Genomic DNA, 25,000 nt, shown 5'->3' on the forward strand with positions numbered 1-25,000 from the left:
TATTCAAATACATTACGGCAAAGAGGCGTCTGTCCTAAACTCTGCTGCCCGATGAGTGAATCGTAATGCTCTGTAAATGAATGGATGTAGAAGAAGTCTCGGCCTTAAGAGGGAGCAGTTTGTTCACATATGATGGGATGTACGGGTCATTATCACTGACAGCTCTTTCTTCAATGTGAATTTCAAAACTTAAAGTACATTGAAAGCCACAATATATTCTCTCTAGCGTCATAATCAAGATCTTTTTACTTCCATTGTGTTTCCTTTTATTATTTGCGTCGCTCCAGATTACACGAAACTAAACAAAGACATTATGTTCGTGGATCAAGTGTCTGATTATAATTTATTGTCGTGTTCTCCAGTTTCAATAAAAAATAAAGACATTATTTGTATGTATTTCATCAGTACATGCATGCAGGAGGATTAACAGGTAAGTAGATCATAGTCTGCTAACATGGACATATAGTTTTCTGGAATTGATATTTTAATGAGGACAAAAGGCACATATTTATTGCATTTTACAACATTTATGAGGTGGGTATATCAATCAAAAGGAAGCGCAAACAAACGCTGTTGTTTAAAGGAATTATGTCAAAGACAATAAATGTTGTTCTCAATACCAATAACATGTATGAAGCTATATTAGTGTTTTCAATACTGCTGTTTCCATTCAGGTTTTGGTTAATTAAAGTGTAAAGTTTGTGCAAAAATGAAAAGATTCCTAATATGTTGGAGTCATTATTCGTGACATGAAGCTCGACGATTAGATGCAGGAGCGATAATTTAGCCAACTGTGTAAGATTATAGATGGATAATAGATTAAAAGAGATAAAAAATAACAAGCTAAGACACTTTGGTTCTTGAAGTAATAGTTTGACGTGCATTAAGTTTTTAGAACTACAGTTCCCATGGGGCTTTGGGGCATTGTAAACCGAAAGTTTAGAGTTAGCTATGGGCTACAACATTGTTGTAGTCTACTTATGTGGCTATTTTGAAAGGTTGAACCCCTTAACTATGCAGAATTATCTGTTAGTAGTTCCTGAACGCAACGCACTCATGGACGCACACACAGATATTAATGAGTTACTTTAAAAATGATGATTATCAGGCGAGATTTGGAGTTTAAAGAAGCGTCTTTTTTTTCTGGGATTTCCGGACGAGTGTTGCGATGAACATCAAAGGTAATGGTGTGACCAGGAAGAGTAATTCACAATGAATATAAACATATGTGTTAAGTCATGTGTGATTGAGTTATATGGAGAAAAGCAAGAGAAACGCTAAACTGTAAACAGTAACCGCTCAGAAAACCTACCTGCACTTCTTAACTGCTCTCCTGTTTCCAGGTGTGTGTCAAGCTAAGATACATATTTAGAAACGTGTGCAAGACAAAAACACAACAACAGAAGAATAAGTGCACAAATTAAACATTGTGGGTTTTGCAGACTGGTTTAGATATGCATTACATGAAGTATAATTGATTGTTTTAACACAAAAACATGCTGTTGAAGAAGATAAAGCAAGATAATTGCTTATATATATATATATATATATTTGTTTAATTGGATTTTTATTTACTTTTCTTGCTGTTGATTCTCGTCTTTTCATTGTGGTCCTCACCATTTCTGAAAAAAAGATCAGATAGCTTTTATCAGATCAGATGGTGTGGTGCAATAAAAACGTAAAATAAAGTAAAATATGTCATACAATTGAAAAGCTGTGTCCTTTTTGAGACACACAGGTTCTGGTTTTACAGGAAGAATCTCTGCGATGTAAATATTCCTCTTCTCGGCTTTAAGGACTTAAGATTCTCTCCTCGTCTCGTTTGATTGGCAGGTGTCCATTGAAATGCAGCTGAAAGAGCTTCCTGTCCACATTCTGGCGGGTACCGAGCCAGTGAATGGTCCATGTAAATGTCAGGACGCCTTGCAAGATGGCTTTTTTGTTCCATCGGAGGAGGTTCGGAAAGGTGTGAACCATTATTTCACCCCATAAAGTGGAGATTTGTCAGGGTTCACCAGGCATTTCGACGCTCTTTCCCCCTCCTCAAAGCCGGAGACAAAACCCCATCGTACACTTTCAAAAACAACCTCCTTAGTTAACGACTTTCCCTCCCAATTAGTCTTGAAGGCACAAATAACAGCCAATACTGATATTACCTGCTCTCTCCCATATCCATATTTGAACTTTTACTTGCTCGCAACAGGTCGATGTCATTAATTTCCCAGTTAATTATCTTATCTTATTTACCATAAATATTAACTGAACGAGTGAGGGGTTTTGCCGAGCTGGTCCCAGTGCTCTTACTCACACTTCTAATTAAAACTCATCTAAACGTCATTATTTTTGCCACAACTTATTCATGTAAACCAGTTTTTAATCACCAACACTGACACTTCAACTCATGGGTTGGATTAGTCAGTGTGGGGGGCGAGGGGGTAAAATAAACCCACCTGACCAAACCCCACACAAACTATATATAAAATGAAATTACAATTAAAGCTTAGTGAACACATTAAATAGCACTTTAAGGCTAAAGCCAGGCTTTGAAGCAACATTGCACAGTGTGTGTTTAAATAGTCACAGAACATGGAAATTAATAAATATCATTGGAGGCAAACGAGGAGATAAATTTGATGCGTGCGGAACAGAAATTATATTTAAAAAAGAAATGGAGGAAGATGACGCCATCGCCCTCACACTTTTCAATTAGTGTGCAGGCAGACACCTCAGCATCACCGGCCTAAACCCTCCAGAGGAAAAAAAGAAAAAGAAAAGGAGCATTAGCAGTCATATGCCAACCAGATTTGTCCCATTATTCATTACAATTAATTGCTTCTCCGTACTGCCGGCCTTTCCCAGGAAGGACAACTCCTCCGCCGCTGCAGACCATAATATGAACGAAGGACTTAAAGCTGCCATTCAAATCTCACCGTGACCTTTCGGGAGAAAAGGCTGTTCTTCACGCTGTTTGCAGGAAGCAGACTGGATGCAGTTTAGTGAGTGTGTGTGTGTGTGTGTGTGTGTGTGTGTGTGTGTGTGTGTGTGTGTGTGTGTGTGTGTGTGTGTGTGCGTGCGAGAATGTACTTCTATACTTGTGAGAACCAATCTGAGCGAGGGTGTTTTTCCCAGGTGTAACCCGACCCACCAGGTAACACTTTGCATCATCCTACTTAAGGAATACACCGTTTAACGTACAGTAGCTGGTTTTCACGCTAAACAATAGGAGGTCAGCGGCGAGGCACGAGATTGGGTTTCAATTCGAGAGAAAGATATGACTGAAGTCGACTAAGTAGCTGCTCATAAGCTTTGCCTTGATTCCTCAGTGATTTGACAACAACAACACATTTAAAATCAAGTAAATAACGACTCTTTCATACAATAAACACGTCACGTCTCTGGTTATGACGCCAGCTATGAATGATGCTCACATAAGAAACACAAAAACCACAATAAAGCTTTGCAAGCAACCAGATACATTTAATAAGATAATTGCTTCTTTTTTTTTTTTACCTGAAGACTCTCAGTATTTGTACAGGTTATGCAACATGAGTCTCTTTGAGTTGGGATGAAGATGAAATTTCATCTGCGGGAGACAATCAAACATAGGGATCTGGATTTAAGTCATGCAGCCCACGAGCCATTCTTGACGAGCAGTTTTAAGGGTCCTCGACGTGGAGGTAGCTGAACCACACACACACACACACACACTCACTCTTCAGGAAGTTACAGTAACAGTTCATGGGAGGAAACCTTGTGGGATTGTTTACTGTTCCATGTAGATAAATCAGTTAGTGGTGAATATAAAGCATAATATAAAGGCAGCACACGCTTACAAACACACACACACACACACACACATACTATAAAACCTTTAACAGGAGGTCTGTATTGGTGATGAGGGAGGACCTGTTTTTTTATCACACAAAATACGATAAAGAAAGTCCAGTTTGAAGGCTTCTCAGATGCCAAAACACTTCACAATACTTTAAGATTTGCTTAAAAAAGAGCAGAAATACTGCAGAAGTATGTGATATCACCTGTTATTTAAACTGCATAACTTCAAACCGGTGAGAAAAACAAAAATATTTACAGTCTTTGCAATAGAATTAGCAAAACTGTCCAAATAAATGGTCGTAAAAGAACTTAAAACCCGTCCCTTCCATCAACACCTCTGTTCTAAAATAACAAACACACAATACAGTTTAAATAATGTTCTTTATATAACAACTGTGATTTAAATAGCTTTACATTCTTGAACATAATTCCCTGTGTTTGTTAACACGGTGTGTGGCATTGTGAAAGAAGTGAGTCACATCTGAGGCACATCGAGGCACATATGACACATTCACACGTCAGATAAAACATGCTAGACGTTACAAACGTCCTATTTGTGTCACGCAAACAATGAAAAACATTTAGGATTACTTCACATTCTCTCCGCTCACAACCACAAGAAGTAAGAGTATGAACTCCACTTTCAATGCACTTGGTAACAATAAAGCTTTTGCTTTACATTGTTTAGAGGAACACGAAGGAGCATGCAAATATAAAGAAGAATCCCTTGAAATCAGACATTTTCTCATGCAACATGTTTAAATCTCTGTGTATAATTGGCTGCAGTGACATAAGGAAAAAGAATACATTATATATATATATATATATATATATATATATATGGAAGGAGCAGAATAAAAAGCATCTTCCTCAGTAAAAGCTGGACACCTCGCTGTGTAAACCTCAATAGTTTGCTGGTAGTGCAATAAATGGAAAAGTAGACAAGAGGATGACAGATCAGAGTATAAGTACTTCAGAAACATTGAGTGCTTTAAGAACCATTCAATATCCCCAGGCGAGTAATAGTAACATGCTAAGCTCAGAAACAATGCAATGCAAATTAATATTTTAGGGCTCCATACTAATTTCTTTGGTTTCATGGAAATAATTGGTGATTTGTTATCGATTTGCAGGTAAAATAGGATCAATTTAAACCAAAAAAATCCTAGAAACTTTATTCCTAGAAACTTAATTTCTGTTAAGTTATATGCTTTAAACGTATGTCTCTATTTTGGTAGCAGGTTCCATAATTCTTTCCAGTAACCTTTAAGGGCATTATTAAGAAATAAAGCGCACATGAAAAAGAGGTTAAAAAAAGGGAGTGTAAATGATCGTACTATGAAAGTTTAAAAGACAGTAGAAAAACACAAGTGCTGTGTAACATCAGAGGCACCGGATGTTGCGAAAACAAACCTCAATCTTTAGATCTGATTTCACTCAGAACACACTCGGGGGACGCTTGATTCGGCTAAATTCACCGTGCGCCTGATTGCGTTATTGTCATTCAAATAGCGCCTTATTTGCATGAGGCCCCCTTTTTGTAGTCGCCACCTTTTTATAAAAACAACAACAACAAAAAAGACCAGAGGCTGAATTTGTTCTCTTGGCGTTCTCGGGGCTCAGAATCCACCCCCGCTCCGGTCTACCGTCACTGGCCCTCTTTTATTCAGCGTTTCCTCGGCCGTTTTCATCAGCATGGCCAGGCGGCTGTCGGACACCTGTCCCTTCTTCACCGCGCTCATCAGCTGCACAGGAGACAAACACCAGGAAAGGTTCACTTTAAATGTGACAACGGTTATCGTCAGAGTGACCCCGATCGACCTCCACACATCCCGGACGTTAAGATGGAGAAGATGAATCCAACACCAGCTGTCTTCTTCATGTGTTAAAGCTGCACTGGGAGGGGAAAGAGCCACTTCCACTCCTTTTAGAGAGAGAAAGTACTTGAAATACAAGATTGAAGTCCTAGCGGCCTTCACTCTTCAGCCGGTTGTGTGCGGTTATGAAGCATCTTCACAACTTCTGCTTTTTTCTTTTTATTTCATTTTTCAAAAGGATAAAGATAGTATTATTCTGTATTTTCCTTATTGTCAACAAAACCCATCAACAATTATATATAATTATTATAAAACCTGTTGTTATCTCTGGAAGTGTGCTTCAAACAAAGTGTTCATCCGCCGACGACGTCTGAAGGAAATCCCTTCTTTCATGCCGTTGACTCGGTTAATTAGTAAAATGAAATGTTAGTGTTAAAAATTAAACAGTGTTAGTTTCGGAAAGTTGCAAAAATCTGACATTGTTTTCAGCATACCGACGACATCTCCGTTCGGCCATTATCTGCTTTTATTGTTTTATCTGCTGTATGGTTTTGTGGAGGATTATGAATAAATGATTTTTAAAAATAAAGGTTAAGTACTGTATGTTTGTTGAGGACTATTTTCAGCGGACTAATACACTTTTAAATCATTAGTCTTCATGCTTGGCAGTGCGTAGCCCCCTTCCACTAGGTGTGAGGGTCTTGTTTGCTCTGTGTTTTGTGTTTGTTAAATGTGGAAAAGTGTATCTTTTATACTAATACACAAAAAATACAGTTTTGCTCATCGATTACTTGTGTTTCTAGTAGTCTTTGAGTAATGGACTCATAGGAAGAAGATAAGAGACATATAGTTGAATAAATTCATTGTTGATTTTGGTCTTTTCATGGGATTTGTTGACGATAAAAAAAAGAACACAATATCACCACGCTTATCCTTTCAGTCACCGATGTTTAAAGTTTCCTAGCGCAGCTTTAACACTTCTTGGATCCTTTTTAGTGTGTTTTTTTCCCCACCTTCAGCCACCAGAGGACTTCATAAAGTTGTCTTTATTGTTAAAGAGAGAGTTGGGCTCACACGGGTGACACCCGGGTCGGTACGCTACCTGTTTGTCGTCGCTAAGTCGTCCACGTGCAGGTCGGGTATCCACACAAGCAGAAACAGACATTGAGAAGCACAACATACAGGATGCATACATGTGCAGGAATGAATACGAGAGGAGAAGCACACTAATGAAGACTGAATCATCGTCTGTCACCGGGTGCCGCTTTAATGACTCTTTCTGCACTTCGTTGTCATGTGAGAAACTAATTTATTTAGCGGCGGACGGACGCGCAGCGGGCTTCATTACGACAGAGATTCTCCTTTCTAATTAGCTCCATCTAGTCGGACTTCACACCTCCTGTTCTGCAGGATGTTCATTGTTCTCACATCACAGGTGAACTGGCCTTTTTTTAATGATATGGTACATTAATTTATAGTATGTATCCGAATGAGGAAGGTGCAAGGTGTACTTCATACAATAATGTAATAAATATATATATACACACACATACGCAATGTTACATCTATAAATATGTATAGACCTACAGATAGTTGCTTAAAACGTGTTTACATGGCATGAGAAAATCTGTATAAAAGTTATTTGTGAAGCACAAAAAGGGCAGGAGATTAAAAACAGGAATATAGCTGCACACATAATGGGAAAATGGGAAAGAAAGTGTGTTGAATGGGCTTCTATTATCATCCTTCATGGCCTGTTTGTTCTGCTGCTACTGACGGAGGTGTTTGGCATTAATGGCTTCTCTCCTCTCACCAGTGCTCACGTGCACTCAGATCAGTGTTCAGTCTTTGCTGCAAAAAATCTAATTTTTATGAAGCAATGTCCCTGCAAGTCTCAGTTTCTTATTTTAAAAAAAAAAGAAGAATATTTGTCTATTTTAAATAAATTATTTCTTGTAACAAATTAATTTATATTGGAAACAGTTTGAAATAATCATATTTTCACTTGTTACAAAGAAAATTAGATTTTAGGACTTTATCATACACATAAGTGGATGAATGGAGTGATACATTTAGAGATATGCATCACTCAACTTCTAATTTCATTTAATTTCTTTGTATTTTCCTCCTCAGAGGGTGTTAACTGCTAAAACTACACCTTTTTACTTACGGCCACATTTTATTTCCATAGATTTATGCATTTAAAAAATACTAAATAGTGCAAGTGGTTATAAATTGGAGCATAATTCTCCATTCTGGTATTCACTGTATGAAGATACTTTTCGATATCAATAAACATATAAATATGAATGCATGAACTGTATTAATCTGGTCCTCAGCTCATCCTCGTACCTGCATGAACTCGTCAATTTCCACTTGTCCGTTCTTGTTGAGGTCCACCTCATTGAGGATTTCATGGAGTGCATTTTCATCAATGTGGACGTTGATGCTCTGCAGAGGAGAGAAAGCGGGTAATGAAGAAGTGCGTAAAAATGAGCGGCAGATGGAAGAGGGGAGGAAACGAGACTCACTTCCAGGACTTGCTGGACGTCGACGGTCGTGATGAATCCTTTGCTCTCTTTGTCGAACTTGTGGAAGCGCTTCTTGTACCTGTCGCACAGATTTCGGCGCATTTATTCCCTCACTTTTTTAGTCACACGGGCACATTTACAATCATAAAACGGGGGAAGCGTTACCTGGCCACTTCCTGGTTGTCCAGGTTGATCTCGGACGTTTTGGTCAGCTGTTCGGAGCGAGACCTGTAGCCCATCTCCTGGTACAAAAACTTCCTGGCTGCTTCCAGCTCGGCCTGGATTTCACATCCAGTCAGTTAGCACATTAAATATACTGCATACTATATTTAATATATAGTATAAGAGCACCTCTCCTGTGAGATGGAAGCACCAGCGTAATAATATAGTGAATAAATACATGCATATTACTGTAAATCTTGCATGGACTGTCCACGTGTTTTGTTTACGTGAAATTCTACAGTGCTGGAACAATAACCGAGAGTTCAGTTTTCATACACACGTAACTCCACTCGCATCACTTCATCTCTTTCATACACAAACAGAGCTTCCTCCTCTAAAGGGATGAAGGGTGTGGACCTTTTCTATTGTGTGAGAAAAGAAACCAGGACTTGAAAAAGAAGAAGAATAAAAAAAACGCCGGGGATTAAAGCATTATGTAAAACAAAGCAGGTTCTTCTGGGGCAGAGAGAAAGAAACATCACATCTTTAGACTTTTTTTTTTTTAGGAGTTGTTGTAAAATCGTACCGTCCTCTGCTCCTCGCTCCACTCCAGCTCCTTCCCCATGATCTGCACGATGCGGGGGAGGGCTTCATCGGCCGCCTGCACGTTCAGGAAGCCCAGGCGCGTGCGCCGGGCGATGACGTCGATGGCCGTGCAGGCGTACTCCTTAATGGCGTACAGCACCTGAGGGAGAAGGCTTGCATGAGGCTCCGGTGTTAGAGCCATCTGGGCAACACTGAGCGCCGAAGTGCCACGTTACCTCGCCCTCGATGTAAGGGAACTCGGACACCAGTCTCTTCCCCACGATCGGCCACCTTTGTCCGGTGACCTGAGCCATCTTGGCCACGTCAAAGGCCTTTCCGCCGTACGTGGAGGCCAGATGCTGAGCGACCTGGAGGAGAAGAAACCAGCTGTTGAGATGCTTTTATATCGTCAGGCGCAGCAAAACATTTTACAATTACCCTCCAGGGTCCTTCCGAAATACAACAAACAATACAAAACTACACGTTATACTCTTTAAACATCATCTTTAGGTTTCTCGTCTGCCTCCTTTGTGCCAAAATCAATAAAGTACACTTTCATAGAACACAGCTTCAATCTTTAGGTAGAGAAGCGGAGGCACTATTTGAGAAGGCACATCCTATATTTGTAATAAGCGTATTAGCTACGACAAGACATATTTAAATCTCTTCATATCTCTTTTGCTCAATATGTTTTTTTGGTCTATAAAATGTCAGAAAAGAATGAATGTTCCTCGAAGGAGCTTTAAAAAAGAGATTTCTATCGATCGACTAATCAGTCAACGAATTGAAACTAAAACTGGAACGTTTAACCACTGTAGCAGTATATATATGTATATACATATATATATATATAAATATATACATATATATATTTTGTGATTTTTCTTCACTTTTCTTCTCTAACAATACAAAACTCACAGACTCAAACTCGTCGCGGCGGCTCCTAATATTCACATGATCGATTCCCTCTCTCCGGAGTTAAGCGATGAGCGTTAACGCCGCTTTGTCAATGAGGCGTCACGTGTTTACAGAACACAAGAGGGCTATTTGCCATTCAGATCGTTGGCCTGCCGATCATGCAAAAGGGCAAACGCTGTCCAAATATCAACAGTGACCTTTTAGGAATATTGGCGAAAGCGGCAGAGCCGGTGCGGAGCGCCTCTAATGAGGAGTAAGTGTACGGGAAGGCATCAGGACTTTTTCTTCATGAAACAGCGTTCTGCCGGGTTTAATGAAAAGGCACAGCCTAATTATTGGAGAGATGGCTTGTAGCCGATGTAAATCAATGTGCCCTTACTCCATGCCATTGATAAATCGTACAGAGTACAGTGCATTGCAACGCGTGTCCAGTCTTTTGTGTTGTAGAAATGTCAGCGTTGTTACAGCAGCGGCTTTAATGTCAGCCGCACTGCTGCTGCTGCTGCTGGAGAGTCTGTGTGCGCTTTTACAGCTTGGTTTGCATCTACAGCTCGTTAAAAAAAAAAAGGTTGTCGACGCATCATCGTGCTGGAAATGTTTCGGGAAGTCAAACTGCTGTCGGAGGCAGAGCTTGAAGAAATAGATGCAGCATCCTGAAGTCTCACTGCCACACTGAAATATTATAATCATTTACTTAAACACCTCAAATGTAGAAATACTCTTGTGACTAAAAGTACAGAAGTAACGGCAACAAAAATGTATCAAAAGTTGGATATTGGATCATTATTAATGACGTATTAATGGCACTTTAATGTTGTTGTTGTTGGGCACGGTGGAAATCATTTTAACTACTTTGTATACGTTTGGCAGTTTCATTTTTACAATGCGTCGTATTTTAGAAACCGATTATATTTTTGTGTGTAAAATCTTAATTTGAATAGTAACTATAGCTTTTTAAGTGTAAATGTAGTAAAGTGAAATGTGGTGAAAATCTAAATTGTACTTGTTGGCTGACTGTACAGTATTTGCTGCTATTCCTACAGACGGTGTACAGAAGAAAATATGGGAACATCAAGTTTACGGCGAAAGAAAACCAAAATTAGAATTTGTGTGGATTTAAAAGAGGCGCCGGACTGAAAATACAACTTATTCTATTTCTATTACTTTGTACTACTTGACATGATTTTACCAAACCCGAGAATGCCGTTTCTAACGTGCATTACCTCGTTCTCCAGTCCGTAGTCCTGCACCAGGCGGATGTAGAGGGTCGGCGTCCAGCCCTTGGCTCCCTCCAGCATCAGACCTACGGTCTTGCAGGGCCCCGCAGACAGGCAGTGGGTCTTGACGGCTGCATCCAGCGTCTCTTCGGCCATGGATCTGTAGGTGGTCCACTTCCCACCTGAAGACACAGACACACACAAATATGACCCTTGACCCTTGACCCAGAAGTATCGGGGGGGCCGCAACGTCACGAGATAATCCAGGAACTGACCGGCGATGGTGACCAGTCCGCTGTCGCTGATGCTGACGATGTGGTTCCTACAGATGGACTGAGTGTCCTTGGAGTTGGGGTCGGTCACCAGGGGACGGATGCCGCTCCATGCCGCCAACACGTCTCCTCGGCGCACTGCGGGCGGCACAGAGATATGTTTACAACAGAGATGCTGCACTTTGAGCTGGAGCGAAGCGTTCGATCGAGTGCATCGTCGACACGCTTTAAAAAAGGACTACTTGTAAAACTGAGCCACATATTTATGCTGAGCCACAACAACGGCGAGGAACCTTTTGTGCAAGAAGAAGTGTTTTGCTTTAGGATTATTCAGGGGAATAAGAGCCGATATCCTGATGTCATCAAATTCACTGACAATTGCATTGGGGTTTTGAAAGAGGTTTTCTTACTTCTTATAAACACTTAAAAGGAACAATGTTTAAGGAGGATCCATTGGCAGAAAAATCAGCTGAGAATAAGAATCCTAAAAAGCCTCTACGCGACTGCATGCTCCTCGGAGCGGACGGGAGAAGCACCTTCCACGTCGGGGCTGAGGTAGTTGCGGATCTCCCTCAGGATGAAGTTGATGTCGTCCTCCCCCGGGATCGGGTGGGCCGTCACACTGGTGGGCGAGTCGGTCGTCCCGGCGATGGTCATCTTCTCCCAGGGCAGGAAGAAGATGACGCGTCCGTCACTTGTGGACGGATCGAGCAGACCCATGTTGTCGGGGCTGAGGGACAGAGAATCCAGGAAGGAGGGTTGTTATTTTTGTTTGTTATTATAACAGAAGAAGAAGATCGTGGAGTGATAGCGACATGTTTCATTTGCCATATTTACTGTCTGAAGAAGAAGAAGAGATAAAAATGGAAAAACCAAGAAGAAGAAGAAGAAGAAGAAGACACAAATGGAAAAACCCAGATGCGGGGGAGGAAGAGGAGGGCGGGGAGGGCGCAGATAGCGGCAGGAGGAAGACGAGAGACGAGGAGAATTAGGTGCTTGGCATTTCTGGCGCTGTTCAAAGGGCTCGCGCTCCCTCGGGTTTCGCTCAATAAGCTTCGCTGAACTTTAAAAAACGCCCTACTTCAACAAAACCAACCATTGCTCTGCTGTATCTTAACCAGAGAAGATGGTCTTATGCATGCAAGTATAGGGCAGATAATAGTTGAGTATTTACACATTAAAATGAGAAAACACGGAGGATTAAATATGTACATGAATGCCTTTGAATTACCCCCAAAGAAACTCCTCAACTTCAGTAAAAATACTGATTTTAAAGGACATGTAGGTACCTGTAGTAACCGGGGATGACGATGTGAACACCGGCGCTGGGCTGGCAGATGTTTTTGGTTTCCTGGTTGTCCATCTTCCTCAAGGAGTCGGTGAACGGTCCGGTGGCGTTGATCACACACTTGGCCTTCACGTCAAACTCCTGTCCTGGAGAGGAGAGAATGATGGTGAAGCACCCACGGTATTAAAAAGACAGAAGATATCTAAATAAAACAGCCATTTTTATAGAGATGGTGGGTGGAAAATACTGCACAAGTACCACAATGTATTCCAACAAAAAAAGTGACTTTAACCTGAATGAATGGAGAAGACAACACCTGCGCGCCTCACCTGTGATGACATCCCTGCAGCGGGCGCCACACACCTTCTCCTCGCCGGTCTGCGGGTCCGTCGTCTTCAACAGGCGCACCACCTCGGTGTAGTTTGCAATGGCGGCGCCGTAGCGGGCGGAGCTGAGGGCGATGGCCAGGTTCATACGGGCGTCATTGTGCTGCCCTGAAAAAGAAGAAAGACGGAGGTGGATTTAATTATATTTGGGTGCAAAACAGCTGCTGATTTAGGACAAAAAGTCTGTTTCATACAGTTTTTTATATTATAGATTTTAATTTGAGATTGATACTTAATTCTCTGTGCAGAATCTCTCACTTTCTTCCCGTGGATTTCTGAGTGCACAGGTCACTACTGTTGATGCTAGTTTCCATATCAACATCTATACATATCAAAAATATATGCCACGGAGAATCATCGCCGCAACATTAATATACATACAATAATATATATTTATCTTTCTCCATTTTACTTTACTGGAAACACGCATTCGGTTGCAGATTTATTTGCCTCAAATGTAAATTAAATGTTAGAAGCTGAAAGAACAGAAATAACTGGCGGTTTGAGACCAAATAAAAAAAAGAGTTGTGATATATAAAAAAAATTCTTGAGATTTCAGAGCATATCTACCGCCCAGCCAGTTAAAAATAAGAGCTCGAGGGCTGCACGTGTGCTGCAGGATGAAAGTGCCTCTGCTTTTTGGTGGCAGCAGCAGCTGAAGTAACCAAGACAGCAGGAGGAAAAAGCTGTTGCTCGGCCCGTCGACGACGCTCCTCCGCGCTCGACACCGCCGGGAGAGAAGGTCAGATTTCGAAATGTCACCGCCGTGATTGTTCCAGACGGCATAATTGGAGAAAAGATGCTCTACCCCTCCAACATCCTGGCCTTGTCCCCCCCTCCTCTTCCCCCCCAGCCATCCCCCCTCAGAGCAGATGATGGGAGGGGGAGTGGACATCAAACATATGCTGCTTTGCACCAAGAAAACGCTCTTCTTTTTCTCACTCTGCAGTGAATCCAGTTCAATCTGGCCACTTTTATTGTACATTTAGAGAGTAAAAAAGCTTTGTGTTTTATATAGTAAGCAGTATTTTCCTCAGGAAGATCTGAAGTCATGAGGAGTCTTTTTTTAGGATTTATGGAGTGCATTAAACTTGTGCATCGTGTCTGTGTGTTATGATGCAGTTAGCCGACCGGAATCTCAAGGTTAAAACAAAGCAACAACGATGTCAATTAGTCATGAAGAGCTCAACCAAAGTGAATTTACATTCTCAAACTATTTCATTTAAATCACTTTTGTTGAAAGACTATTAGGTATTTCGCAGGGAAAAAAAGAGTAATTAGAGAAAAGCCTAAAGAACAAACCCCTCCGGTAAGTCTCGGCGGCTACTCGGCACAAAAAGCCTGATTTCTTTCTAATTTTCAACCGATTTGTTCCCACTGGAAAGGAAAAGGGCAAAAGCAACCAGACCGACTCAGCTACTCTGTTCGTGTTTACATAAAATACAAAGATGAGTAATGGATCAACAAACAAAGCGTGCTGGTTTTGATTACTATCCACACGGAGCACCGGAGGCCTCCGCAGGCTCTCACTCACCGTCATAGTAGACGATGGCTCCCACCAGCTTGTCCTTCTTCAGCATGGGGAAGTGCTCCAAGGCCTTGTTCTTACTGAGGACGTAGCTGCTCTTCAGGTTATGGACCCCGGCGACCAGATCGTACATCTTGATCCCCGCCCAGTAGTAAGGCAACTGCCACCATCTTGGAAAATTAACATAGTGATTAAAAGGTAGATTGTAACTATAGTTTTGGTGTTTTCCCATCAAATTACACAACGACTATCGTCAGTTTAAAGATTAAAAGAACCATGCTAAGGAAACCCCCTGTTTGAGTCCTGACACTTACTTGTACACAGGAAGCATGATGGGTAGTGGTGCAGACAGGTGAGGTGCAATCTCCAGGAGGTTGGCTCGCTCGTGGAGGGCCTCCTTCACCATCATGTACTGTCCCCCCGCAAGATAAACAGGAAGTTCATGTCAAACAAAGAACGAGTAAAACGAGGTGACAATGTTAAAGAGCAGTGAGGAGAGGAACCTGCTCGTAGTCCAACTGCATGATGGCCTTCTGGAGATAGCGGACTCCGCCGTGGATCAGCTTGGTGCTCCGACTGCTCGTCCCCGAAGAGAAGTCGTTCCTCTCCACGAGAGCAGTCTTGAGGTCTGCAGAAAGAAAATGCAGTCAGTAGTGACTGATAAATACATTTAGTTTCACTACTTTGTGCCTAAATACTGTCTCCAAAAAGCTCTTCTTGTGTCAAAGCGTTGAGAGCTCGGTAACAATTAAAGATCACCTAGATTTATAGTGCATCTACAATTTAGAACTAGGATATGAAAATATAGAATTTGTCTGATATATATAAAAATAGCATGTAAATTGCTGCAAATGAGCTAAAGGAGCTTATTATTTGCAGCAATGTACATGCTATTTTAAATACATTGGCTTATAATGTATATCTATATATATATATATATATATATATATATATATATATATATATATATATATATATATATATGTATGTGTGTGTGTGTGTGTGTGCGTGTGTGTGTATATATCATAGGAGTATTTCCATGAGATATATTATAGATAATACTGGAGCAGAGCATCAATAAACTCAGTCTCCCTCCCTCCATCAACACCTCCATAGAAACCTGTTGCGTCCCGGGAGACCGATGCACTCCAGAGCCGAGCGGCTCACTTACTGCGCGTGACGGCGTCTAAGGCACATCCTGCCCCCGTGGCCCCTCCCCCAACGACCAGGACGTCAAACTCCTCCGGGTCCTGCAGCGCCGCGAGCTGCGCCTGCCGAGTGGGCAGCTCGTCGGCGAAGGGCACCCTCAGCTCTGCTTCCGCCGCCACGCGGGCCAACCGAGCCTTCGGGTGACACAGATACACGCGCAATGAGAAGGACGCACCTCAGAGCAATGCGGGACCGGTTAATGTTTATAAGTGTATGCGTTAGTTACTTAAACTCTATGTTAATTTTCTTAAAAAATACACAGCCGAACAAAAAAATACAGCAACACTTTCCTTGAGGTGCATTTTGAAACATTATAAGCTCAGGGAATTGTGTTTATGCATTACAATCATCTCATAAAGTGAAATAATGCATAATGATGTCCACTCATTTGAATACATTATGGATTTGACTGTGTAATGAGACCCTGTAGTGTGCTCATAATGTGTATTATTGTGTTGTAATGGACAGAGGAGCATGTATGACTGAGATTACTATATTAAAAAGTTTAGGACACTTTTTAGAAGAAAAAGAGTTGTCATTGTTATTTCAACTTATTTTTAAATCCAATAATTACTTTTTAGTGCTTAAATGTGCTTATGATGTCTCATTTTCACCTTTAGTTTCCAAGTGAAGTGTTGCTTAAAAAAAATCAGAAGCATAAACGTGATTAGTAGCAAAGGAACGTTTCTGCTACAACATGCTGCACAACTTTGCAAAAACCAAACAAAATAAAATCAAAATGATGAGCAAAATAATATTCAATTTAAATAAATAAATCGTACAACACAATAAAAGCAACAAAAAAAAACAATTGCGTCCCACCTCCGCTACAAGGATGTGGAATTTCACTTCTAATGATTTATTCATTCTATTTTTTTTTAGCAGCTCAAACTAAATGATTGCATCAAGCAGCTTTGAAGCAAACGTGGCATTTGACTTGCAAATAATAGAAGGCGTTTGTAATTTAGGTCTGCAGCCGCAAGCGAGAAGATGATATAATCATCGTCTATTTTTGATGATGTATACAGACAAACACCGCCACAGAATTAAGTGCCAGCGCCCCCCCCCCCCCCCCCCCCCCCCCCCCCCCCCCCCCCCCCTAATCAAGTTAAGCAAGAGAATGGCACAGCAAGGCCCATGCTAATAGCCAATCGGCCGCTGCCTTGAAAACTTCTCCAAGCCATATGCCCTTGCTAAAGGAGACGGACATTTGTCTCATCAGCGTTGCAATTACTGGGATTAGAGGCATGCATGATTACAAACTATTGTGAAAATAATTATATTTCATCAGGGTCGACTTCTTTGCTTACCAATCCATGCTTGGTCGAGAGGACGACGGTGGGCAAGAGAAGACATTATCGCATCAGGACAAAAAACAAGAGTTTACATTAGGTTGCACAGTCAAATAAAATCTGGTATGTAGTTGTGTGGCATTGCTTAAAATAGGCCCCGGGATCGGAGGTCGGGGAAACACAGCTGCTTGCCCCTTTCGAGGGGAAGCCGTGTGGTTAAATACAGCAAGTACTCATGAACACTATCAGCGGCTCCCGTTTCTTATTTCCCTTCTTGCAGAGATGGTTTACCATCGCTCCTATATCCACCTGCACTTCTAAAGCTCAACAATTAACACTTTATAATCTGTGCAAAAAACAATTAATAATCATTTCACCGGCCGTACTATTTCTTGACTGGGACCAGTGAGATTCTGGTGTCTGCACTGGCTTTCTAGCAACTGGTTCCAGTCTGTGTGCTAAGCTAAGTCAGCAGGCTGCTAGCGTGGCTTCATATAAAAAGGGAAAAACATTATTTCCCAAAATGTCCAACTTTTTTTTCCCAGAAAACAAACAGGTGGTTTATTTTTGAACAAATATAAATAGGCAAACAGCCACACCTCTAAGGACTCCCTCAAACCCTCAGTTACACTTTATGAACATTGCACATTTTGTTGGACCAGGAAGAGGAAGGAAAACAATCAGAATGAGAGTTTAAACAACAATGTGAAAAGAAAGAAAACAATAATTTCCTCCGCATATTTTCAGTCTTCTAGACAGAAGCTGGAACGCATCCAATACACCTTGAAGATGACAGAAAGTACATTCCAACATCTAGACCGGTCATGCCCTGAAAAGGCAGCCCGTCCCTGCTGGATCGACTCGTTTACAAAACAAAAAAATACCATTCACGATATTGTACTGGAAAACATTGAAGTATTTTGTCCTTTAAAAGCATGTGAAGCAACACAAACCACACAGGCAATGAGAAGCAAAAAATAAACACATCGGCCTTCAGTTAAATCCTGCAGAACTGGAATCCATGCAGCAGCAAACATTCAGAGTGGGGGGGCCTCTTTGGTCAGCTCACCTGTGTCTTCTTGTACTCGATCAGCTGTGAAAGGCCAAAAACGGTAACGAGAGACCCGCCGCCGATGATCACCGTCTGTTTCAGAGCCTTCCTGAACGCCATTGTCCCTGTGGGAGCCAAAGTAAAGTGCAATGAGGGCACGCTGGGGATGAGGCTGACATGACAGGTGATCGTGTGAAGGAGCGAGTCAGTACGAGGGGGGGAGGGTCCAAAAAGCTGAGAGTCAGGCTGCACGTCTGGAAGTTCATGTGAAGACGGTGCAGCGAGGCAGAGGAATGCTCCCATGATGCAACTTGTTGCACTACACAAGGAGAAAGTTTTTTGATAATACCTGGGCGTGGCCCTTGCTTTGTCCCCTGGAAGAGCTGCCTTGTGAAGAAAAGTGTCACGTTAGTATAACCAGCAAAGATATTCAGTTTACACTGATATAAAATAGAGAAAGTTATCACATTTAAGAAGCTGGTACCATCAAATTTCTGGATTATTTTGCTTGGCAAAATGACTTATTTGACCTTTGAAAGGTAATTGCTCATTACAAGATCACTAATAATCACTTTGAGGACACGTTTGCTCTGTGATGGGCATTTGTAATTAGTTTTGACATTTAAAACTCCACATGATCAGACAGATTGATTAGTTAAAAAAATATATTTATATAAAAATAATTGACAGTTTAATCAATAATGAAAATGATTGTTAGCAGCACCTTTTGCAGGATCATTATGTTTGTCCAACTGCGCAGAACCATTTCATTATTACTTTGATCGTAAATGTTGTGTGCAATGCATCCAAAGAGTTAGTAACATTAAATACTACCGGGAATATTCATCATCTTTGCTAAGAAAATGACTAAAGTACTTTTTAAAGTAGTAGTTGTTTAGCTTATTTAGGTATTGAAGAAGTTTCCACGTAAAGATTTTATATCAACATGCTAAAAACAGCAAATCACTCGTCTCATATTGAGGATACAACTGAAAACAGCACATAAACCCTGCAGCATTATCTTGCTTGAAAGGGCTTTAAAGGAAATTAATATACAGTATATTTGCAGTTAAGTATTAAGCAACTGTTTCCTGAGACCAGCACCAGACGGATGAGGGCCTCAATTCCCTCCAGGGTCGGCCCCAAAAAAGTATTTGCATTCCCAGAGTAACGCACTGAGAATAAAGACTCATTTTAATAAAACGCAGCTACAGATGGCACAAATGTTAGTGGTGAGTCAGTCGCACTGTGTAGTGTCCGCCAACACCGGACGCCTGTGTCAGAATGTTCCCTTAATACAACCGTTAAAACAGAAAGAATATAAAAACAACCTCATAAACAGATCATTTACTGGAAGGATGTGCACAAACAAATGCACAGAAGGATCATGGGATGTCCATGCATCCCCCATGACAAAAGGTGCTAATTAGCCTCTTTTTTTTTAAAACTGGTTATAAAGAGGATGTATATAAAAAAGCTTCTCTGCAGAACTGAAGCTGCACAGATAATATAAACCAACAATCTTGATAGATACAGTCAACAGACAAATAACTCATCGGTGCCCTTTGGTGGACAAAAGCAATAACAGTGTTAGTAAATACCTAAAACCTAAAGTTCTGATTATGCATCGGGCCACATTCACACCCACAACAGCTGCAGTAAGATAATATCAGCAGACACATATTGCTGTGGAGGAGTTGTCAAATGTGAAATATTTGCCTCAACAAATTGCTATTTTCATCCAAATCACGACACATTACATCAAATAAGAAATAAGAAATTAGTGCCATCTTCTGCTACTTGAAGGTTAAATACTCCAATAAAAAGTAATAGTTTTAGACTATTTCATTAAAGCGAAGACAAAAAGGTGTTGTTTATATTTCTGAAAGCCAGTTCTTATCAACATCCACCCAGTGTATTGACCTTAAAATGATACACATAATCAAAAGCCATTCTGCAGCTCAGCTCCACTTCCTTGGAGCCTTAAAAAGGCCAAACACCACAATAAAGAAGCACTGTGAGAACTCGAGTGAGTGGCACAACCAGATAAATTAAACTCGTCCTCCTCGTGACGATCCCCACTTCATTCATAATTAATCAACAGAAGTGGGGGCTGCTTTTTAAAGACTCCCACGCCGGGGTCCATTGACATTTTCTCACTTTCAATAAATGGCGACGGAATCCCGTTTGCAGCACTGACACACGTCACACAGCAGGGAGTAGCATATAGTTTTATGATGTCCGGCACTATATTGTTCGGTGAATCTATCACCACACTAGAGGAAGTAGCCTCTTATATTTTTGAGCCTGCTTCGTTTTAACGGCAGAAAAATACACTTTACGTTAAAGGAAACCTCCACCGGAAGAGAGGAACCATGGAGCCGTTTTACGGGTTTATATGACAGATACACACGTAAACCTGGCATAAACAACAGCAGACGTTCACACTCACAGGATTTCTCGTTTCGCGGTCGATTAAAACTCGCTCAGGGCGGCAACGCAGACTCCACAACCGCAGCTTGAGTTTGACAGCAGCAACCAGGAAGCGGAGCTGCCTCGAGCGACGCTGCGCAGAGCCAATCAGAACGCGGCGCTCGGCTACGCTCGTCCAATGGCGTCGGGCAGGAGGCGGAGCAGCGCCGTTGAGGTATTGTGGAGGGTAAAGATTGCACAATGCTAGTCTCCCCTTCATCCTCCTCCTTGGGGATATTAATAAAGAGGGAGAGACCGGCCACCAGCTGTTCTTTTCTTTCTGTGCACCAGCACAAGAGGCGTGACAGAAGAAATAAAGGCTACAACATGCATAAAGACTGGCATTTTCTACAGTATGTCTTATTCTACACGTGTTTTAAGATGAAGAAATGATGCTCAATCAACCATAAACAGTTGTTGAAGATGATCCTTGTCTATAAAGACTTAATCTTACTCCCAATCAATGCTCAATTAAAAGCTTTGTGTAGAAGCCCTATAGGTTTGGTAGTTTGAATTACAAAATCCCAATAAATGTCCTTATTGGCCGAGGATGCGAACTGCAAGAAAGTGCACGCATTGTTTCCGAATTACATGAACTTTCTGTGCCCACGCACCCCACCCCTCCCCTCTGTGGCTCGTGCGTAATATGGGTTTGGCACAAGGCGCGTAAACAAAAGCACATTGTTGGTGTCACGGCCAGCAGTATGCAAGACAAGAGGGGGAAGTGAACTGTCATTCCATTTGCTCTCCATGCAGCGAGCGGACCGTTCTGGTCGCAGGCATCTGAAGCTTTAATAGATCAGCGGCAGAGATGGGATTACGTGTCACTGTCCTCCTGCACTGCACGGAGCTCTGAGGTATTGTATATGTCTTATTATTCTCCACTAATGGATGAAGAACTCAATCATGCATGGCAGTGTACATCTTGCAAATGATTTTCTGATGTTATTGTTGTTGTTTTTGTTTCAGACTAATTCTAGCGAGAAAATAACCTCCTCTGGAAAATAAGACAACCTAAACTTTTTTTTAAGGTAATGAAGACAGTTATCTATGCATCTCGGTTTCATAATGTTGTTCAAAAGACGTTCAGGTCCTTTAAATCGGATTAAAAAAAAGATATTAGCTGCCTTTCAACAAGTAGACATTTCTGCCAGACGTATATGGAATTACAAAGAAAACGCAAGTGTTTAATATCAGACACACGCGCTAAAGCATGTACTTTGTTTCCGTTGAATGACTGCATTATGTTTGCAGGGCCATGCCGTGCGTCCAGACCCAGTGCGGCTCCTCTCCACAAGGAGCCAGTCCGGCCTCTCAGAGCGTCGGCGGAGAGCGCAGCTGCGACTTCCTCACCCCGGAGTTTGTCAAGTTCAGCATGGACCTTACCAACAGTGAGATCTCAGCTGCCACGTCGGGTCCGAGCTTTGGCCCTTTGGGTGACACTTATGGCGCCGGGTACGACGTGAAGCCCCCGTGTCTCTTCCAAATGCCGGTACAGGGAGAGCTCCCGTGCGTCAAGGTGGAGGATGCGCACGGGTGTCCGCGGTATCAGCCGAATCAGCATCACCCGCAGCAGTCCGACGAACTTCTATCCTCCCCCGGCTCCGTTTATTATTACCGCTCCCCGTCGCCGCACACCCCCATCACATCCAACTTTCAAACTCCACCGGGACATATATGGGATGACTCCGGCTCTCTGTACAGTTTTCGACAAGACTATTTGGCGGCGGCGGCTGCGGCGGCGCACAGGAAAAACACACTCTCCAGATTCTCGCTGTTTTCACTCAAACACGCGCAACACGGAAGCCAGAGTTTGTCCACCTGCCGAATGAAATTTGACGGATCGCTCCACGTGTCCATGAATCTGGACGGAGCCGGAGCGCATCCGCAGCTGAACAGCCCCGGAGGTTTGGGCTCCCCTTCCCACGAAAAGCAGCCCGCAGTGGGATTTCCTCACCCGCTACAGTTCGCCCACGGTCACCACTTTATGGACTACCAGACTTCTTGTGCTCCGAGCCGAGGACCGCTGAGCGCGGAGGGGCTGTGCGCGGTGTGCGGTGATAACGCAGCCTGCCAGCACTACGGAGTGCGCACCTGCGAGGGCTGCAAGGGCTTCTTCAAGGTTTGTTCTCAACTCTATGAAGCTGCATGAAAAAAATATGATTTCAACTTTGATATTTGCAGGCTTACGAGATGAAAAGTCTACATTATACAGTTGTAGCTGCTGCAATCATAAACAACAGAATATACGAGACTTGTTGGATGTTTTCACTTTTCTCTTCAAGTAATAAGCTACAATACAAACCCCACAGGGATCCCTGACTGGACTCCTAAATTGCACATTGTGCTTCAGACGCACGTTTTGATCTCTTGACACGCGCGTATTAGGGGCAAATGTTCTGTGTTAAAATGGCCACCAACGTGCCATGAATAAAACACCTTGTCTCCTCTCTGAGGGAGATTCCCGGGGCGATTCTCCAAATTATGAATGGTCACGACCCGGTATTTAACCAGACTGCCCTGTCTGCTGAATGCCTCACACGCGTCCGATGGCCCAGAGGAGCGAGAGGGCTGCTGTTCATTTTCCAAAGGACTATTAAAGGCTTTGTACTTCAGTCTTGACAAAAATGAGTCTTGGAGCTCTAAAAAAAAAAAAGGTTCCCCTGCCACCATTAGATCACCTTGAGGAATCCCACTTTGGTGCCATGTATTCAATGTATAAGGACAGTGCTGCACCTTGATATTGGTTCAACAGAGCTGTTGAACCTGTCCTTAAAATGTTCTAAAGATGCTCTTCAGACTGGTGTCAAAGTGCAGCAAAGAAAGCAAACCGATGCTCCGGTGTGCAGTTCTGTGGGTTTAATGCTGTCACCAGGTTTTCAGAATTTCACATTTCATATTTAACAAATGGAGATCTCTTTGAGTCAGTAAAGTTTCATAAAGAACCCCTTAAAACATGTTTTCATGGATCGGAATGAGGTTCAGAATAAAACTGAGGTCACTCAAAGTAACATTTATGCACCAACCTCACATTTCTTATCAGGTGTCCGAGGTGCAGGCGTTTCATATTTTTTAAACGTTTTTTTTTTTTTTGCAAAACACACTAAAACATTTTCTTCCTCCATTCAGCGCACGGTACAAAAAAATGCCAAGTACGTGTGTTTGGCTGCTAAAAGCTGCCCGGTGGACAAACGCAGGAGGAACCGATGTCAATATTGTCGCTTCCAGAAGTGTCTCGTAGTGGGAATGGTCAAAGAAGGTAAACCAATTAAAAATCACGTTTCATGTCCGACCTTCGGGCATCAGATTGTGACTCCAACTGAAAACTGAACGTGTCTCCTGGTTCTCTTCTTCGTGTCCTGCAGTGGTGAGGACGGCCGGCTTGAAAGGTCGACGGGGTCGCCTGCCGTCCAAACCTAAAACCCCTCCGGACTCGTCGCCTCCCGTCAGCACCCTCCTGAGCGTGCTCGTCAGGGCGCACGTGGAATCGAACCCTCCTCCTTCTCGCTTCGACTACTTCAAAGTAGGAGCGTCACTGCATATGCGCTTATACACGCACATTAAAAAAAGGCGTAGCGGAGCTGTAATTGTTGCTGTTTTCCATCTTTTCCCACTAGCTCAAGGAGAGTCCAGCGGGGGACGACGTTCAGCATGTGCGGCAGTTTTATGACCTCTTGACCCGATCGATGGAGGTCATTCGAGGTTGGGCACAGAAGATCCCGGGCTTTACGTCTCTCCTCAAACACGACCAAGACCTCCTCTTCTACTCGGCTTTCCTGGAGCTCTTTGTTTTGCGATTGTCGTACAGGTAAAGAACCAACCAGAGTTCCAGATATGTAAACAGCTGCAGAGGTCCCCAAGAAGGACCTCGGTGGAAGGAGGGTGTGTGTCACTGTCTCAGGGCCAACAATCTGAGAGCAAGCTGTTGTAACCGTTTCAGGTCCAACCCAGAGGAAGGGAAGCTGGTCTTCTGCGACGGGTCAGCATGGCACCGCCTCCAGTGCCTGCGGGGCTTCGGGGAGTGGATCGACAGCATCGTTGAGTTCTCCGCCAGCCTGCAGAGAATGAACCTGGATGTGTCCACCTTCTCCTGCATATGCACACTGGCCCTGGTCACCGGTGAGATGCTCAAAAGACACTCTCATGCACATTTATTTAGCCTTTTTCAATGATTAGGAATAACGTTTTCTTTGCTATGAACCACGTGTAATATTTAAGAATATCCCACTATAGCAGCATGTAGCCTATACGACTATTTTCCCACCGGTTTGAAGTAAATCAAAGCTTTTGTGAATTATGTTTCATCATTTCTGGTTTTGGACCAGCAGAGCGACACGGGCTGAAGGAGCAGAAAAAAGTGGAGGAGCTGCAGAACAACATCGTCAAGTGCTTGAAGGATGCCGACGGCCTATCGGACTGCTGGTCCAACCACTTGTCC

General features: G+C 42.5%; 3 protein-coding genes and 1 long non-coding RNA gene across 8 annotated transcripts in view; 3 read left to right on the forward strand and 1 right to left on the reverse strand.

Moving 5' to 3' along the window:
- Positions 1 to 366, forward strand: part of LOC117745701 (fibronectin type III domain-containing protein 4-like) — a 14,686-nt gene extending 14,320 nt beyond the window's left edge. Inside the window, exon 7 of the mRNA XM_034554205.1 lies at positions 1 to 366. This exon is cut by the window's left edge and continues 808 nt beyond it. The gene's annotated coding sequence lies outside the window, so the exon portion shown is untranslated.
- Positions 367 to 943: 577 nt separating this feature from the next.
- LOC117742329 lies at positions 944 to 4,620 on the forward strand. The gene is made up of 2 exons (XR_004611021.1): positions 944 to 1,181; positions 1,834 to 4,620. It is a non-coding gene; the product is annotated as an uncharacterized LOC117742329 (long non-coding RNA).
- Positions 4,199 to 20,656, reverse strand: gpd2 (glycerol-3-phosphate dehydrogenase 2 (mitochondrial)). 5 transcript variants are annotated; one of them, XM_034549511.1, is made up of 19 exons: positions 20,543 to 20,656; positions 18,109 to 18,215; positions 17,058 to 17,066; positions 15,710 to 15,881; positions 15,042 to 15,166; positions 14,853 to 14,950; positions 14,545 to 14,708; positions 12,954 to 13,118; positions 12,626 to 12,770; positions 11,873 to 12,066; positions 11,340 to 11,474; positions 11,071 to 11,246; positions 9,166 to 9,297; positions 8,931 to 9,089; positions 8,348 to 8,460; positions 8,183 to 8,261; positions 8,004 to 8,102; positions 6,754 to 6,766; positions 4,199 to 5,579 (listed from the first exon to the last, which is right to left on the reverse strand). In XM_034549511.1, exons 2-19 carry the CDS (start codon positions 18,208 to 18,210, stop codon positions 5,497 to 5,499), a joined length of 2,163 nt encoding a protein of 720 aa, XP_034405402.1. In that variant the 5' UTR covers positions 18,211 to 18,215; positions 20,543 to 20,656; the 3' UTR covers positions 4,199 to 5,496. The 5 variants fall into 5 exon arrangements, with proteins under 5 accessions (XP_034405402.1, XP_034405374.1, XP_034405383.1 ...); XM_034549483.1 differs by lacking the exon at positions 6,754 to 6,766 and adding an exon at positions 18,440 to 18,477 and having other exon boundaries at positions 20,543 to 20,639; XM_034549492.1 differs by lacking the exon at positions 6,754 to 6,766 and adding an exon at positions 18,440 to 18,473 and having other exon boundaries at positions 20,543 to 20,634.
- A 625-nt stretch (positions 20,657 to 21,281) lies between these two features.
- LOC117744061 (nuclear receptor subfamily 4 group A member 2-like) overlaps positions 21,282 to 25,000 on the forward strand; it is a 4,248-nt gene continuing 529 nt past the window's right edge. The window contains exons 1-8 of the mRNA XM_034552150.1: positions 21,282 to 21,419; positions 21,532 to 21,593; positions 21,817 to 22,684; positions 23,692 to 23,821; positions 23,928 to 24,085; positions 24,180 to 24,370; positions 24,503 to 24,681; positions 24,891 to 25,000. The exon at positions 24,891 to 25,000 is cut by the window's right edge and continues 529 nt beyond it. Of these exons, the coding sequence (XP_034408041.1) occupies positions 21,821 to 22,684; positions 23,692 to 23,821; positions 23,928 to 24,085; positions 24,180 to 24,370; positions 24,503 to 24,681; positions 24,891 to 25,000 (1,632 nt within the window). The 5' untranslated portion in view covers positions 21,282 to 21,419; positions 21,532 to 21,593; positions 21,817 to 21,820. The remainder of the gene's footprint in view (positions 21,420 to 21,531; positions 21,594 to 21,816; positions 22,685 to 23,691; positions 23,822 to 23,927; positions 24,086 to 24,179; positions 24,371 to 24,502; positions 24,682 to 24,890) is intronic.

This window comes from Cyclopterus lumpus, chromosome 2 (assembly GCF_009769545.1).
Source record: "Cyclopterus lumpus isolate fCycLum1 chromosome 2, fCycLum1.pri, whole genome shotgun sequence".
Taxonomy (NCBI): Eukaryota; Metazoa; Chordata; class Actinopteri; order Perciformes; family Cyclopteridae; genus Cyclopterus; species Cyclopterus lumpus.

Coding starts and splice junctions, on each gene's coding strand:
- gpd2 (XM_034549475.1), bottom strand. CDS start 18,210: ATGGCGTTCAGGAAGGCTCTGAAACAGACGGTGATCATCGGCGGCGGG. Junction 11,475..11,872: donor CCTCAGCCCCGACGTGGAAG/GTGCTTCTCCCG, acceptor TGCCGCCCGCAG/TGCGCCGAGGAGACGTGTTG. Junction 8,461..8,930: donor GGAGCGAGGAGCAGAGGACG/GTACGATTTTAC, acceptor TGTGAAATCCAG/GCCGAGCTGGAAGCAGCCAG.